General features: G+C 37.4%; 1 protein-coding gene across 1 annotated transcript; it reads right to left on the bottom strand.

The window, feature by feature from the left end:
• Positions 1-2,973: 2,973 nt before the first annotated feature.
• Positions 2,974-16,073, bottom strand: LOC104520269 (DNA topoisomerase 2-beta). Its single transcript, XM_010171513.1, has 12 exons — positions 15,983-16,073; positions 14,673-14,828; positions 14,457-14,540; positions 13,205-13,402; positions 12,709-12,853; positions 11,309-11,467; positions 10,267-10,474; positions 9,677-9,759; positions 9,248-9,358; positions 4,670-4,786; positions 3,663-3,760; positions 2,974-3,460 (listed from the first exon to the last, which is right to left on the bottom strand). Exons 1-12 carry the CDS (start codon positions 16,043-16,045, stop codon positions 3,299-3,301), a joined length of 1,584 nt encoding a protein of 527 aa, XP_010169815.1. The 5' UTR covers positions 16,046-16,073; the 3' UTR covers positions 2,974-3,298.
• Positions 16,074-16,132: the final 59 nt, after the last annotated feature.

Below are 16,132 nucleotides of genomic sequence, written 5' to 3'. Positions count from 1 at the left end.
CTGTCTATGGTCCTCACCATTTGTAGCAGAATGTTTAACAATTTACCTTCTGTCCTTCAGCTGTACCACTCCTTTACAACACCCTTCAGCTGTACCACTCCTTTACAACACCCTTCAGCTGTATCACTGCTTTATAACACCCTTCAGCTGTATCACTCCTTTACAACACCCTTCAGCTGTACCACTCCTTTACAACACCCTTCAGCTGTACCACTCCTTTACAACACCCTTCAGCTGTATCACTGCTTTATAACACCCTTCAGCTGTACCACTCCTTTACAACACCCTTCAGCTGTACCACTCCTTTACAACACCCTTCAGCTGTACCACTCCTTTACAACACCCTTCAGCTGTACCACTCCTTTACAACACCCTTCAGCTGTATCACTCCTTTACAACACAACGCTCGCGTTACTGATGTTGTATGAGGGTTACACTGAGTGTCCGGGGCGCTCGGAGCGTGGCTGGCCTGGCGCTGTAGGCAGCAGCAGTGCAGAGCAGCTGCAGCAGCTGAACCCTCCTGCTTTACAGATCAGGCTTTTCCCACTCACAGCCTTTCTTTTCCCTGAGAGGTTTTGTCCATCCAGCATTTAAGGATGCCTGTGTTTGCTGTAACTTACTAACCCCATAGCAGTTCCCTCAGCAGTAACTGCTCCTTGGCCTATTTTTACACACAGGCTTCCTCTCACACCATCCCCTGCATGCAAACTAAGCACAGTGGTGCTGGGAGCAAGAGTGCAAGTTGTGAGTGAACTGTGCTGTGTCTGCCTGTCATGTTCGAGCAGCCTTAACATCTCAGGAGCAACAGGCGCTGTTGTGTGGCTTCGTGGGTTGTTTTTTTCCTCTTAAACCAGTATCCATTACTGGCTCATAGTCTGAGTGGTCAGGACTGATGTAGCAACTTTGTTTAATCCTACAGCCACGAGCCTGTTTCTTTTATAAAACAATGGTTTGTTAAATTCTGATTCTTATTTCACCATTTTCTATATAGGAAAGCAATGTTCTGACTTGCAGCGCTGCAGTTCTCTTACAGGATTCACCTTGCCTATTTAACACACAGCAGCCAGAATTTTTGTCACTCTACAGTCTTTGCAAATCCACTACAGATTAAAAACTGTAAAGTATATTTCAGTTTATAGATGTCTCTATGTGATCACAGTTTAGTTTAATTTTCCAGTATAACTTAATGTCTCTTTGGTTCCTTCTATGAAAAGAAGTAGTTCATCCAGTTTACCTCTATTGTAATACCAGTTGCTACATCATAATTTTAAATTCATTAGTTAAATTAATTGTAGTGAATGAAGCAGTTCACTTACCTAATGTTGTATGCAAGTACAGGAGACACCAGAGCCATTAGAATAATGTAACAGTACTACTGCTGATGTAACCAAAAGGAAAGTGTCTGAATCATACTAATGGAAGTGGCTTTTTGGTTTTGTTTTGTTTTGTTTTGTTTTTAAAGGTGCAGAACGTGTCATTACATTGAAAATGGAAATTCCTGGATCCATGCCACCTCTTATTCAGGAAATGTTGGAGAACTCTGAAGGACATGAACCACTGACACCAACCTCAAATGGAAATACTGCAGAACACAGTCCCAGTATCTCACCTAGTTCAGTGGATAACAGCAGTGTCAGTCAATCCCCGATGGTGCAATAAGACATTTTCCAGCTACTTCAGACATTCCTAATATCTTATGTACAGGGATGAAAAGCAAGAAAAACATTTTTACTGCTGCTTAGTTTCTGGACTTAATATATATATCTATATATGTGTATATATATAGATAAAAACTCAACAAGGACCAAGAAATTTTCATATGTATCGATATATACTCCTTGCTGTTTTAAACTCTTAAAAACTAGAAAATGCAAACTTTTGAAACTCTAAATCAGCCATTTCATGCAAAAAAAAAAAAAATAGTTAAGCTTCTGTTTTCTCCTCTGAACATTCAAGATTGCATGGTGACAAGACAGATCTCAAACTTTAAATTCTGGTTGCATTTCTGATGACTTTGTACATACAAATGTATGGCTCTACTTTCTATACTGGATGTTTGGTGCTTTCCTTTTGTCTCTCATACCTAAAATGATCAAGATACCAACCATATGAAATGGACTACTGTACACATCCAGAAAATGAAGTTTAAAGAACCGTCTGATATAGTTTAATATGAAAACTTGTCTTTGATGCCCTCAGTTTGCATCTCCTTGCTTGTAAAAAGTACACAAAAATTCCCTGCACTAGCAGAAAAAAACATCAGTTTCAGCATTAACTGCCAGATCAGTTATTCCAATGTAATTTTTTTCCACTGTTAATGTCACTTTAAAATTTAAAGAAGTGGTTTCTTACCTGGCTGGTGACCTAGCTGCACAATTAACTGCTCATTTCTACAGTAACAGTAGCCTCCAAGGCAGAAACACTTTTCAGTGTTACCATGTTTTTGTTTACTCGTTCACAAGCCATTAGGGAAAACTTCCTGGGATGATAACCAGCAGACTCATCCACAGCTTCTGAATCAGCAAGTCTAGGGTAATTCCTTAAGAATCAGCTGCCAGGAATCAGCTGGGTTATCTCGCCTTCCAGGTGCTAGGGAAGTACAGCTCAGACTTACAGAAACACAAGGAGAGAATCTGCCTTCTTGGCCTTGTTAAATCACCATGAAGCAGAGTAAAAACTGTGGTAGGATGGTTAACAGATTTAAAGTGTCAGTTTCTTAGGTTTCATTTAAAGCACTAGTGGATTTTTTTTTATATATATATATATTCTAGCAAGTCTGTGATGTACTTTCACTGGCTCTGTTTGTACATTGAGATTGTTTAACAATGCTTTCTATGTTCATATACTGTTTACCTTTTTCCATGGAGTCTCCTGGCAAAGAATAAAATATATTTATTTTAAAAAAAACCCAACTGTATAGAAGTAGTCCCTCTACTCCAACTTTTACACACACACACACACACACAGAGAGAGTAGTTTTCCATTTTTTTAATGTTTAAACTTCATTTCAAAAAGCAGGTTTGCTGTTTGCAACCATGACAATTAAAATGTGCTTTAGCACAGCTGTCTAGAACATCTCTACAAGCCAGTCAGACAAATACATGACATTTCAATGAGTAAAAAAGACCATAAAACTGTAGGTGTAAGAACAAAATGTTAAAATGCCTACACACAATAATAAAAACCATCAATTACATTATCACATAAAATAAGTCAAATGTACAAAAGTTTGCGACAGAAGGGACAAAAGGACAACACAAGATATTTGTTGGAAAACATTTGTGTGCTCTTTGGGCACTTAATTAAACATATCAAAATCATCATCTTCATCAGACTCTGCAAAATATTTAACTTCTTTTCTAGCCCGACCTGTCCGTGGCTTTGGGGCAGTTTCGGAGGCAAAGCCCGACTGAAAGATTTCCACATCAGAATCCTGGTCAAAAGCAGCCTTCTTGGCTTTCTGCAGGAAAGACAAGACAAGTCAGTTGTGATGCTGTGTACATTTTCCCTTTTAATATCCAGAACTGAAGGAAACCTTCTCTAACATTTAATTTCTAAACACACTATTATATTAGCAACCTATAAGAAGAACATGTACCTTGTATGTAGAGTAATCCATTAGGTTCTTTTAACAAGGAGAAAAGAGCAGAGATGCAACTGACCTTGCTTGGTGTTGATTTAGGTGTTTTCTTCCCAGGGTTGTATTCACCTTCATTTTCTGAACTGGATGCTTTCCTTTTCTTCACCCCTCTACCTTTTCCTGCGTGAGAGAATATGATTTAACTTTGTTTTCTTTTTCTTTTCCTTTTTTTTTTTTAAAAAAAACTCCAGAGTTCAGCAAAGTAGAGAAAACCCAGTGAAATTACTTCAGTATGTCTACATGTTAAAGTTCAAATTTAGTTTACAATTCATGCTTCTTCACATGAACAAAATACAATATAGTTTATTTTCTCAGTTTTAAATCTTTTATACTTCTTCCAAAGTTACCATTCACCCGAGCAATTCAAGTTGTTGGTTCAAGACAGGGACAAACTTCATTAAATCAATGACTTCTAGACTTCTGAAGCACTACAAGTCTTTGGTCACCTTCTGTACTGATTACACAGCATTAATTCACCTTTACTATTTAGTCAATTTACTGTTAACCTCAGCTATCAACACTGGCACATCCTGTACAGCTTTCTCTGGATTACCCTGCTTGGCTGCTGGCTTGTGAGGCCTCTGACAACTGAACACTGGGATACCAAATAATTGGATTTAAAAAGACAAAAATTGCTACATACTAGAATTACTACCAGAATTTTACTGTCTTGGAAAAAGCTGAGATCAAAGAAAATAAGCAGCATCCCAATGAACAAAAACCAGTAGAACCAATGAACAAAAAGAAAAAAAAAAGGCTGGGGGAGTGGGGATGTGTGGAGCTACTAAATACATTCCCATGAGTGAAGGTCAGGTAAATGTTCATGCATTGCTTGTCAAGCCAGTACACTGCATTAGCACAGGAAAAGCTCACAGCTGAGTACTCTACTGGTGATTAATTTACTAATAAATCAATGCAGTTTTAATTCTAGCAGCACCAGTTCTGCTTCCTTATAAAAAAATGACTGTGAACCTGTGTTACACGGAGCACAGATGTGAGCGCTGAGCACCACAGCACCACAGCTCTTACCTTTGGGTGCTGCCGTCTTCTTTGGAATGCCAAATTCTGAATCCGAGTCAGAGTTTACAGTTTCCACCTTCTTGGCCTTGGGAGCTCTTTTAAGTTTAGGGGGCACATCTAGTTTTGCTGTGAGAAGGTAGAGATACCAAAGACGTTAAATTCACATATTAGTTAGAAGTATTAAATCTTATTAGATACTCCAGTTGCAGCATAAATCGCAGCTGTTAGAACAAGATGAGCAGTTTCTGCACTTGGGGAAAACAGACCTCAGCTTTTATGCTAAAACTGCATGGAATAAACAAACAGGAAGTTTCCTTTGTCCTACTTTGAAATCTATCAGTGCATTCAGTAAGTTCCAGTGGTTTTTATTAAATAGTTTTCCATCTTTTTGAGCACAAAACAGGTTACCAGCAATTAAAGCAGCAGCAAACGTTCTCCAGGTTGGATACTTGAAACATGTTTAGCTGTGTTACAGCGTTAACAGACACAGCTTGCTGCTTGGGACAGTTTTGCCGTCACAGTAGTACAACTGCAGGACAACCTTCCCCATGATTATTGCAGGAGTTTGAGAGACAGTGCATCTGATGTTGTTTTCTGCCAATCTCGGTGAAAAGGAGCTTCAGAAAAAGCAGAAAAGACAGGAAGGGGCCATATCTGTGGACTTCCTACAGCATTCCAATGACTGCTATGCAATTAGTCTTGCCATCGTTAACAGACAGCCGTTGGTATGTGCACAGAATGGATGACAACAATATAGAGTCACAGAATTGTTTAGGTTGGAAAAGACTCCTAAGATCATCAGATAATGTGTTCTATATGCCTAAAGATGAGTCAGTCTTCTGCAGATACACTACTGACCTACAACTCTGGCAGCAACACATACCTCAAAGATGATGAGACACATGTAAAAACCACTCCAGATATCAGGAACATGGACCTATGTGAGAACTCGAGCTTTCATTTACGGTATCACTAGGGGAATGTGTTCAGACAACAAGAGAGTATCATCTCCACAAACTTTTTGGCTATGATGTCTTAAACTGCTACCCACCAAAGAGTCACTGCACAAAGATGTCTTTCCAGCTTTTTGTGAAAATACCTACCAGGTAGTCCAAGTATCAGATCCTGACAATACAAAAAATAAAGTCACCTTTGGCATCATGGATGGGGGAAAAAAAAAATGGTCTTGGCTATGGCAGCATTTCAGATAAGACTTATGGAGGGAAGCAACAATGCTTAGGATGGGAGTTGGGAACCATATTTGAAAACAACTTTAAACAGGTCTCTCTCTCTCTATCTCAGCTGTGGAAAAAAAAAGCTGTACTAGCATAAAGTAAAACTAAGACACAAAGACCTAAAAGCCTGGACAAAGTACACAGCAACTGAAAGCAGAGGAATACTTTCTAGAAGCATCACCAAAAGTAAGTAAGTGGCTAATTATCAGTAAAGGAGGGGGCGGTGTTACCTGGAGGTACATGATTTTAGGTCCCATAAGGCAACAAAGTCCTTCATACAGGAAAAAAACCTGTATTAAAATTACCTATATTACCAGCATAAGAAACATAGACTAGGGGGCAGGGAAGGGAAAGATTCAGAAGTTTCAGCGAGTTGAAGATGACAAACAGAAATTGTGACCAAGTGATCCTAGCAAAAGGGATCCATTTTAGATGTAGGTGACATTCAACATCAGAAGCTGAGGTTTAGAAGTCCTCCTACAGGACTGTGTACATTTTGGCCAGGAAATTGTGCCTTGCACGGTTCTTCATGCTGTTAATGTGAAATCTGCACACCAGACAGAAGCCAAGTACGTGCCATTGACCAGTACTACCCAGCACATATACCATGAGATGTAACTATCTTCACTGGCCCCGAGTCCTCCGGTTTGTTAACTGATAAAGTAGGAGACTTCTTACTGACAAAAAACTGGGGAGAAGGAAAGAAATGGGGAATGGAAGAGGCATGACACACTGCCACACACACTAGACTTGTTCGTCCCTTTAAACTGAGCCCGTCATCACTGGTCATCTCCTGTGAAGTGTGCCTACAGATTACCAAGTCCAAAGCACAGCAAACCTCTTGTTATCTGGTGGCTAAAGTAATAGTGTCCATGGCTTCCAGAATGTGCATCTCCCTTTGTACTAACTCCAGAGGGATTCTGAACCACTACCTTGGCTTATATATCTAAGCCTGCACAAATGGGAAGGATCTCTGACAGCAACTAGACCACAATCAACTCAAACAAGCTCTCCACTAAGTATCATGACATGCAATGGAAGTCTGCAGTGGGGTCAACATACATATCCTCTCAAGAAGCCCGGGTTTTTGGGAGAAAGTCCAGGAATGGTACCAGGCCTACAGCTGATGCAAAGGGTATGTCTCACTGCTAGAATCAGTGGCTTGGTTCACTGGGTGAGGTTGGTTCCGGTTCAAGGTGAGCAGCTGCTTATAATCAGAGTAAGACTGCTTTGCAGATTTCCCTTAGGCTTACTATAAAAGCACTAGAACCACAGACCCCTCACACTGTGCATGGAAAGCAAACTCAGAAGTCTCTTGATCGTCTGTAGCAAACACCAGAGGTCAAGAGATTTAATCTCAAATTTATCAGAGTCTGAAAAGCAGATAAGCAAGGCACAACAAATGTTCTTCAGTTTCAGCTTTCTATCCTTACAAAGCCAAGCTCTGAAGTCACAGAAAATCAAACCACTTACTTTGGAACAATTGTTTCAGCCACACACTAGGCATTCCCAGTATAAGGATGAGTGGATGAAATATTACAATACCAGAAAACAGGTTTTGAAGGGGCTGCTGATACAGGGCATGAAAAGGGACTTAGAATCAAAGAGACTACTAAAAGGATACCAGGTGAGCAATGAACTAAGCGTGCTAGGTTATCACTGCACTGTCAAACTGCAGTCATGAAACTGTGGTCATGTCTCATCTGTGCAAAGAAGAGATGAAAACTGGTGAAAACAACCTCTCATATTGTCATACACTGAGAGGGAGAGTGTGTCCCTAAGGCTACTTTGAAGGCAAAAAAAAAACTTTTGCTCAAAAGAGAGCCTATTTATACTTATTTTGTGAGTGTAAAGGTTAATTAGAAACTCAGAAACAGATCACAGCTGTATTTTAAGATTTCAGGTTAGGTTAATGACAACTCATCACATCCAGGCCTTCAAAAATCAGAGGGAAAAAGAGACTGAATGTTAAATTGCATCCATGCCTAGCTACTGCATACACAGTCCTCTCGTATTTACTGCAGTACAGATGTTTAACATAAAAGACACTTCTACTAGAGATCAGTTATTTCTCTAAAGAATCTTCATTTATTGTCTTATAGATCTTGACTAGTTGAAAGTCTCTGAGAAGCATTCACTCGTTCAAACAGTTTACAAATTAGATTAGACACAATGCAGCAAGAAAGAGATCAGAAATAGGGAAGCAGCAGGGGAGAGAATAAAAAGATGCAATTCACTGGTACCTAATATATAACACAAGATTATTTTGTTCCTCATTTTTAAGAGAGTAAGTTAACTACTGTAACTATCTGCTTTGTGGCAGATTTCCCTGAGATATCTTTTTGGGGAAGAATTAATATATTAAGTTCAGCAAGTTGGTCAAAATAAGTTTTAAAAAACAAAGGTGAAAACAGTGTCAATAATGCAGAGATAATTTCATTATTGCTGAGCAGTGCTTACACAGAGTCAAGGCCTTTTAGGCTGCTCACTTCATCCCACCAGCAAATAGTCTGGGGGTGCACAATAAGCTGGGAGGGGACAGAGCTGGGACAGCTGACCCCAAGTGACCAGAGGGATATTCCACACCATATGATGTCACGCTCAGCTTATAAAGCTGGGGAAAAGGAGAAGGAAGGGAGGACTTTCAGAGTGATGGTGTTTGTCTTCCCAAGAAACCATTATGCATGATGGAGCCCTGCTTCCCTGGAGATGGCTGAGCACCTGCCTGCTGATGGGAAGGAGTGAATTAATTCCTTATTTTGCTTTGCTTGCAAAGCTTTTGCTTTCCCTATTAAAGGGGAAAAAACTCCCTATCTCAACCCAGGAGTTTTCTCACTTCTACTCTTTCAGTTCTCTTCTCCATCCCACCAGGAGGGAGTAAAGTGAGCAGTTGTGTGGTGCTTATTTGCTGGCTGTTAAACCATGGTGTTAAACCATGACACCTACTTAGGACATAAATATTTCTTGGGGATTCCTCCTTTGCACTTGCTCTCCTTCCTTTAAGGTAAATAATTTAGATCCATTATAGAAGACTATCTTCAACCCCAAGGTCACCTTTTTTCACTTATTCCCTAAGGGTAAAAACCTCTCATTTGTTAAACTAATCAAAAGCTGAACACCAGCTCCATACATGGAAAGTACTAACTTTTGACACTACACTAGCCAGTGGAAAGAAAGAAAGAAAGAAAATATCATTAAGGAGCTGGAAGAAGTTCACATCCTACGTTGAATTTCACTGAGTTCAAAATAAATGAATGCAGTTCCCATTTTGAAGTTGTAAAGAGATAGTGCAAAGGTAGAGGAGATGCATTTTATATAAATGGATTGGCCTCCAGGACAATCCTATACATACCCTTTTTAGCAGCTACTGTTTTACTTGGAATTTTCTCTGTTTGTTTTGGGGCAAAAGATGATGAGAAAACAGGAGCAGAATCCTCTTCATCACTGTCCAATTTTGTTGTATCTGCAACCATGGAATACGTTTACAACAACATTCATTCACTGCATATTTTAAATCATCAATATTAATTGCAAACAAAATTAATCTCAAAAAAGTGCTTCTGATACTACAGCTAGGCTATAGATGTACTGTGACTTTCTTATCTATGATACAAGCTTTGTTCCTCTAAGGATCAGAATCTCCTTCCCCTTTCTCCTTTAGAGATCTGGGCATCCTTCTTCTTCTATGACTACTGTGTGAAGTGTGTGTATACCACAAACTACCTAATATATTCCATAATAGTTGTTACAAGATTAAACAGACCAGTGAAAACAAGCTCACCATCATCTGTCTTCTGAGAGTAAGATGGAAAAGAGAAGATGTTCCCAAAATCTTGATTTTTCTTGTCTTGAGATATTGTTTTGCTTCCAAACAGGAAAAAGAAATTATGTGAGTTGCAATAAGTACACCCTGAAGTAGGTAGACGTTATAATATCCATATGAGATTAAATCCTTGTTTTAGCACTACAAACATCTCTAGTGTTATTGTATATGCTTGCAGCAGTCAAAACCCTAAAATCACCATTCAGTCACGAACTTCAGGCATTTAAAATTAACAGAATTAATTTTTTTTCAGTGGTTCTGTATACAAGACTTGTATAAGATGGAAAGCTGAGAATCATACAAAATGCAGTTTAACAGAAGCTATTACTGACGGTGTACCATAATTTGGTAAGTCCTGTTTACCTCTGCATAGGTCAGTTATAAGGCTGAGATAACATGCACTTTCATTCCTCCCAAGAAATGAATACATTTTACTTTATATGGTGTATGTAGTGTAGTAACAGGTTGATGTTTCTCAGTTTTGTTCAGAGACTTTTGCATTCAAAGAAGTTATTAGTAAAGAAATACTGCTGTGTGACAGTACTTACTCTGGAGATGGCTTTGGTTTGGCTGGGGAGAAGTCATATTCATCTTTTTCTAAACTGTCTGAGGGAACAAACTCATCCTCCCTGTCATTTGTAACTGGAGAGGCTTTTACTTTGAGTTCATCCAAATCATTATTATTGTTGGCATCATCATCATCATCGGCATCATCATCTTCTTCTGAGAAGTCAAAAGTATACTTGGGCCTCTCAGCTAAAAACAAAAAAAATAAAAATCACATATATGCGCATTTCAAGATAGTTGTTTATGTTAATACATAAATAAATTAAAGTCACTAAACAATCCCTGCCTCAGAGTACATAAGACAAAAGACCAGGGGAAAAGAAATTGTTTGAGCCTGGAAGAATCAAGGGACATAATTTAAAGTGTTACCAAACATCTAACACCACCTGTGGCTTGCTCAGATACCTTCAGCTAGCGGCATTATGGAGACATCACTGTATAAGTACTTTTAAGGAATGAGAATCCTTCACTTAGAATTGAAGTTTTCTTGAATCTAACATTTGAACATTCTTCCTGATTGAGTGCTTGAAAAATTGATCAACAACTTTCCAAAAAAAAAATGTATTTTTCCTTAAACTATCAAATATTTCTATATTTTCAAAACTTTCAATCTCTGATATTTTTGCTTTTCATGGACTGTTCAGAATTTTCTTGTTAAATTTTTACTAGCCATTTGGGCTTTTGGGCCTTATTTGACAGTATAATTGCATTAGAGTAATTTTGTAGTTTACAATGGTATTATCTATTTCTTGTTTAATTCACTAGTTTTGTGAGTAATTTCTATTCTAGTGTTTAGAACAAAGGAAAAGATTTATAGACTAAGTTACAAAATCTTTCATATCAGCGCTTTAGTCTCTGGGCTTGACATTAGGAGGTTTTCTTTCACTAACTGCACAGTGTAGAAAATATAATGCAAGCTATCTGCAGGAGATAAAAGTCCTGAAGGAAGGCTATGGTCAAAGGAAAATGTAGGTTTGTAGTTGAAACTGTTAGTCACAATGTGCGATTCACAAAAGCTGGTACCTGCAGCTCTCCTAAGCAGAGAGTCTCTTGGAATAATCACGGGCTCATTCTCTTCTAAATCGCTTTCAGACTTGGATTCATCATCTGACCATGGGTTTCGTTTCTTCACTTTTTTTGCACTGGATTTTGCAGATGATGGTGTTCTTCTTACCCTAGTACCTGCCACAAGTTAAAGCATTTACTAAAGTCAGGGTGAAAAATATTTTAATCTTTTCTAATCTTTTATGATGCATATATTTAGCATAATTTTTTATCTTAAAAAGTTCTCCTTTAAATGTTGAAAATTTTCTTCTCCTGCCTGAAGAAAAATTTAAGGTGATTAAGTTATTTCACACAGAGCCCAACCTGCTGCTGCAAAAAGAAATTGTTTTATGACTGAAAAACATAAAAGTCTCTAACTTGAAGCTTTAGCTCCTCTGCAGTCACAATTCCATTTTTTTTAAAAGGTTGCTGGGGTTTTCCAGGAAAAGAAAAAGCAGTTTTCCATTATTCAGGGACCATGATCAGGAACAGTTACTGGAAAAATCCAATTAACATGGGAAGCAGAGGATCCCCTATTGGAAGGTAACAACGTGGTCAGTCAATCGCAGGGCAAGCTCAGGTCAAGCTGCCTAACTGGCTCTGGCTCAACACCAGCTAGGGTAGATTTGAGCTGCATGTAGACAAGTCAGTCTTAACAGTACTCAGTTATTCAGGTTAGATAATCCCCTGAATAATTAGAAACAGACCTTATCTCAGAAGTATTTGCATAACCATTTTATTCCTTTTTTTTTCTTAAAAAAAAAGGAAAGAACAACCTCATACTGAAACCTTTTCTTCTGTCTTTAGTTTTCTTTTTTGTTCCTGCCCCCCATTACTATGTATTGCTCAAACAGTCATAATAAATTCCTACTAACAGAGGAAAAAGGAAAGTTAACATAGACATTGGTTAGTCTGCCAAGCCATAACATGCATAACTTTTTAAAAGTTAGAATGACTGAATATGGTAACAGGAAAATATAATTATTTAATCAAGATTTACAATCTATGCTATTACTCAGACTGAAGGTGAGTGCCATGTCCTGCAGCGTCAGAGAGCATGCAAAGTAGAACTTTCAGTTTGCACTGAATTAGTCTAATTATGTAAAAACAATCTGCTTTTCTACTCACAAAGATCTAGACTCCCTCAAAAAAATCAAATGTAGAAAATGCAAGATCCACCACCCCCAGAAAAGCAGCTTATGTAACAGAAATTTCATGAGAGTACTTCCAAGTGTTCCCACAGATCTCTTTAGGGAAGAAAATCAGACGAAACAGTTATTATTGTGGTATATTTCCCTTCTTACTATACGTTAAAAATACATTTAATGCCCAATTAGTATACACAACTAAGGTTAACTATGACTGTGAAAGGATCTTACCAGGCTCTTTCTTCTCTCTCTTAGGTTTAGGGGGTTTAGCTGCTGTGACTGATGGATTCAGTGAGTCATCCCCACCACCCTCAGCTGGCACACCACTAAATTCTTCATCGAATTCCATTTTTATTGCTAAAGAATCAGTTTCACCCTAAAAATATTAAAAAGTTGGGCAAAATAAAATAAATTACACCTTTATATTTCAAGGTAGAACTGGAATAGTCTTGTAGAAGATAATAAATTAAAACAGACTAGTATATTGATATTTGCTGAACAGTACCAGGAAGAAGAAATCTGCATAGAAACATCTGAACAATAAGTAGTCACAAGAGGCTTGCAAATGTAAAAGAAATCCAGTATTAACTTCTTCATGCATTAAGTCAGCAAAACAGTATAAATACAGCATTAATGAGGTCTGGTGGTTTGGATTTATGCTACCAGAGTAGAAAAATATAGCAGTTAAATAATAAATAATCTAACTATAGCAATAGTTTTAGTTTACCTTTTTCTTTTTCAGCAATTTCCTACTGGCATCAGCTTTCATGGCAGATGTAATCTGTGGAACTATTCTTCTGCCAAATGGTGATGGCATGGTCTCTTCCAACTGAAGTTTCTTCATCTTGGGTTTACCAACTTTGCCTTTTATTGGTTTGCCCACCATGCCAGCCAAAACATCTTCTCTTTCCTGTGCTTCTACTTTCTAACAAACAAGTGGGGGGTGGGGGGAACACATTCTTTTTTAATGAGGACAAAGCAGAACATGGTGATTATTTAAGATTCATCTCCTTTTCACATGGAGCATAAGATTTCCCTTAATTTTCACTTGAATTGTAACACACTTTCTGATAATGGAAAAGCAACTACTTTGTCATTACCCTGTACAGTTAAAAACTACACTTTTAATCAAGGTTAAATAAATACAAACTTTTGGACACTGCTAGACTGAAAAAAAAAAAAAAAGCTTTCTTTTATCAAGTTTCTATTTCTCATGTACGTGTCTGGGTACTGATATAACTTTTCAGTATTTCAGTGTTTCATTTAAGCAGCTAGTTTCTAGAGTAATTTTTAAGGCACATTTTCCACTCCTTTAATCAGCTTTTCTCACAGTATGAACATACAGCTGAAATACAGACATCTGAACAGAATACTCCCAATTGCAGCTGCACCACAAACACACAGAGAAATAAAACTAACGTCTTCTTTGTACTATCTTGTGTCACTTCAAAATATTACATCAGCCTTTTTCAGGCAACATTGAAAGCTGAGGCTCAGCAAGTTGTCCAACAATAGGACTTTACTTTTTTCCAGAGTTACTAATGAGGCAAAATAAGTCTCTCATACAGTACTTACAGCCTATACACTTCACTCCTACACATACTGCTTTGCATTTGACAATACTTAATGCCTTACAACCAATTAGATCATGAAGAACTGCAATAATTATTCCTATTACCAGTTACTACTGCCAGGTTTTTTGTGTCATCTGAAAACAAATTTTCTCCTAGTACTTTTTCTTTTATCATCACAGACATTAAATTGTAAAGATGCAAGAGACAATCCCTCAGGAACACAACTAGGGACACACATACTCAATATAAATTTCCCACTCATTACTATATTGGGAGGTATATTTGCTTTTAATACAAAATATAGTAATTTTTATTATTTTCTGCTTAGATTTTAATACTTCTAATTAATGCTTTCAATTAAATTAAATTTAATATTTTTAGAAAGTTATGTAAAATAAAACATACTTCAAGCTCTTCAACAAAGGCTGCTAAATCTTCCTTCCAGAGATCTGAAGAAGATTTCCTTTTAAGGTCATTTAGTTCTCTCTCCTAAAACATGAAAGTAGAATGTAAGTTACTAAGTTACAACTAAAGTAAATACTATAGAAACTGAACATTCACAATTAGACAGATCAGTAATTACTACACCATTTCAGAAGAAACCTTCCATGGTTTACTAACCTTTGAATCCCTCTGCTTAATTAACTCTTCTACTTTCTCTTTCGTGAGTGACCACAGTGACATGTTTAAGATATAATTAAAGTCAGGGCCAGAAGTTGAGCCGGAAGCAGAAGAAGCATCATCATTTGGGTTCTGTGGATCCTCCTCTTCTGCTGCCTGAAGTAAAACACTCACAATTGCAAGTATTCATCATCTTAGCTCTATGCATGAACTGTAACACTGCTCCAAAGCACCATCACAGAATAGTAAGGTGTGTCCTCACAGATTCAGTAACCTTAACATCTTTCTGGACCTTTCCAGAAGGCCATGTTCCTGTGGCCTTCTATAGTGGGATTATTTAATCATTTGATCTAAGAAAACAAATCTGAACTTGATGCCAGCCATATGCCTTGTATGCTATTGCCTACAGACAGCGGTACCGTCCTAGCTATCTCACAGAGTTGAGACCTTTGCCCTTGGGATAATTCATGTATATCTGTTTCTTTAGAATTGAGAACAGTCTTTTGGATAAAAACTGCTATCAAAGCCCTGAATGTAAAAACTGTGGTTTGGAAGTGGATCAAAATTTATCATCATAATAGTTTTGTTATAAAATACAACACACTGCATGGAGCAAAGCAAATGAGAAATTAAAACAAATAGCAAAAGCAGTGGCAATGGCACAGGAAAGGGGTGGCTGACAGAAATTTAAAGTTGCTTTTCAAAATAGTTTAATCTTCCCATAGTAAAGCATGAAATTAAACTTGGCACCTATCTCTTTTGGAAAAACAAAAAAATCTCTTTGAGTTTTAAAAAAGCAGAAATAAATATAGGTCAAGGTCAAATTTACTAAAGTAAGTTCAAAAGTCAAAGCTTCGTAATATTCATGGTTCAGTACAGAAAACTGATGAATAAGTTACATATAAATAATTACATTTTGCAATCATGCGACAAGTAAATAATAAGGGGAAAATCAGTTATATGTGTGGGGTCACTGACACAGCATTTTATGTGTCAGTCAGAAATCAAGTTGCCAGTTTTGATTTGGGTACATGAAGAAATTCAGTCCTCTGCATTCTCATTTTCAGACTTGTATTATCTAGTTTTCTTCTAAGAATTATCCATATACGATATCAATACCATGCGACAATATTTTTGTACAAATTTTATGTATTTTTAAAAATGGAAGTCAATAAGGAGTAAAGAATAATCTTTTTGAAGTGTTAAGTGTGTTATAAATTCTGATAGACTACCAGAAAACAAACATCTGAATAAATTAATATCATTTATAACATTAACAGCATCAATTACATCCAGAGATTTCATGTTACCTTTTCCTGTGCTTCTTTCCAGGCTTTTACTGGATCAGATTCATAACCTCGCTGGACCAACATCTGAATCAAATCTCTTTTTGATCTGTTCTCTATAAAATACACAAACACAACCACGGTAAAAATAATAAAATAAAATAAAATAAAATA

This window comes from Antrostomus carolinensis, unplaced genomic scaffold (assembly GCF_000700745.2).
Source record: "Antrostomus carolinensis isolate BGI_N321 unplaced genomic scaffold, ASM70074v2 scaffold52097, whole genome shotgun sequence".
NCBI classification, from domain to species: domain Eukaryota; kingdom Metazoa; phylum Chordata; class Aves; order Caprimulgiformes; family Caprimulgidae; genus Antrostomus; species Antrostomus carolinensis.
The sequence above is the reverse complement of the archived record's forward strand: the minus strand, read 5'-3'. Positions and strand labels throughout refer to the sequence as shown.

Bases quoted from the DNA above. Each gene is read 5' to 3' on its own strand.
- LOC104520269 (XM_010171513.1), bottom strand. From the start codon at position 16,045: ATGTTGGTCCAGCGAGGTTATGAATCTGATCCAGTAAAAGCCTGGAAA. The intron at 10,475-11,308 runs GTACCAGCTTTT...TTTTGTTTTTAG, and splicing joins TCTGCTTAGGAGAGCTGCAG to CTGAGAGGCCCAAGTATACT. The intron at 9,760-10,266 runs GTAAGTACTGTC...CCTGTTTGGAAG, and splicing joins AAACCAAAGCCATCTCCAGA to CAAAACAATATCTCAAGACA.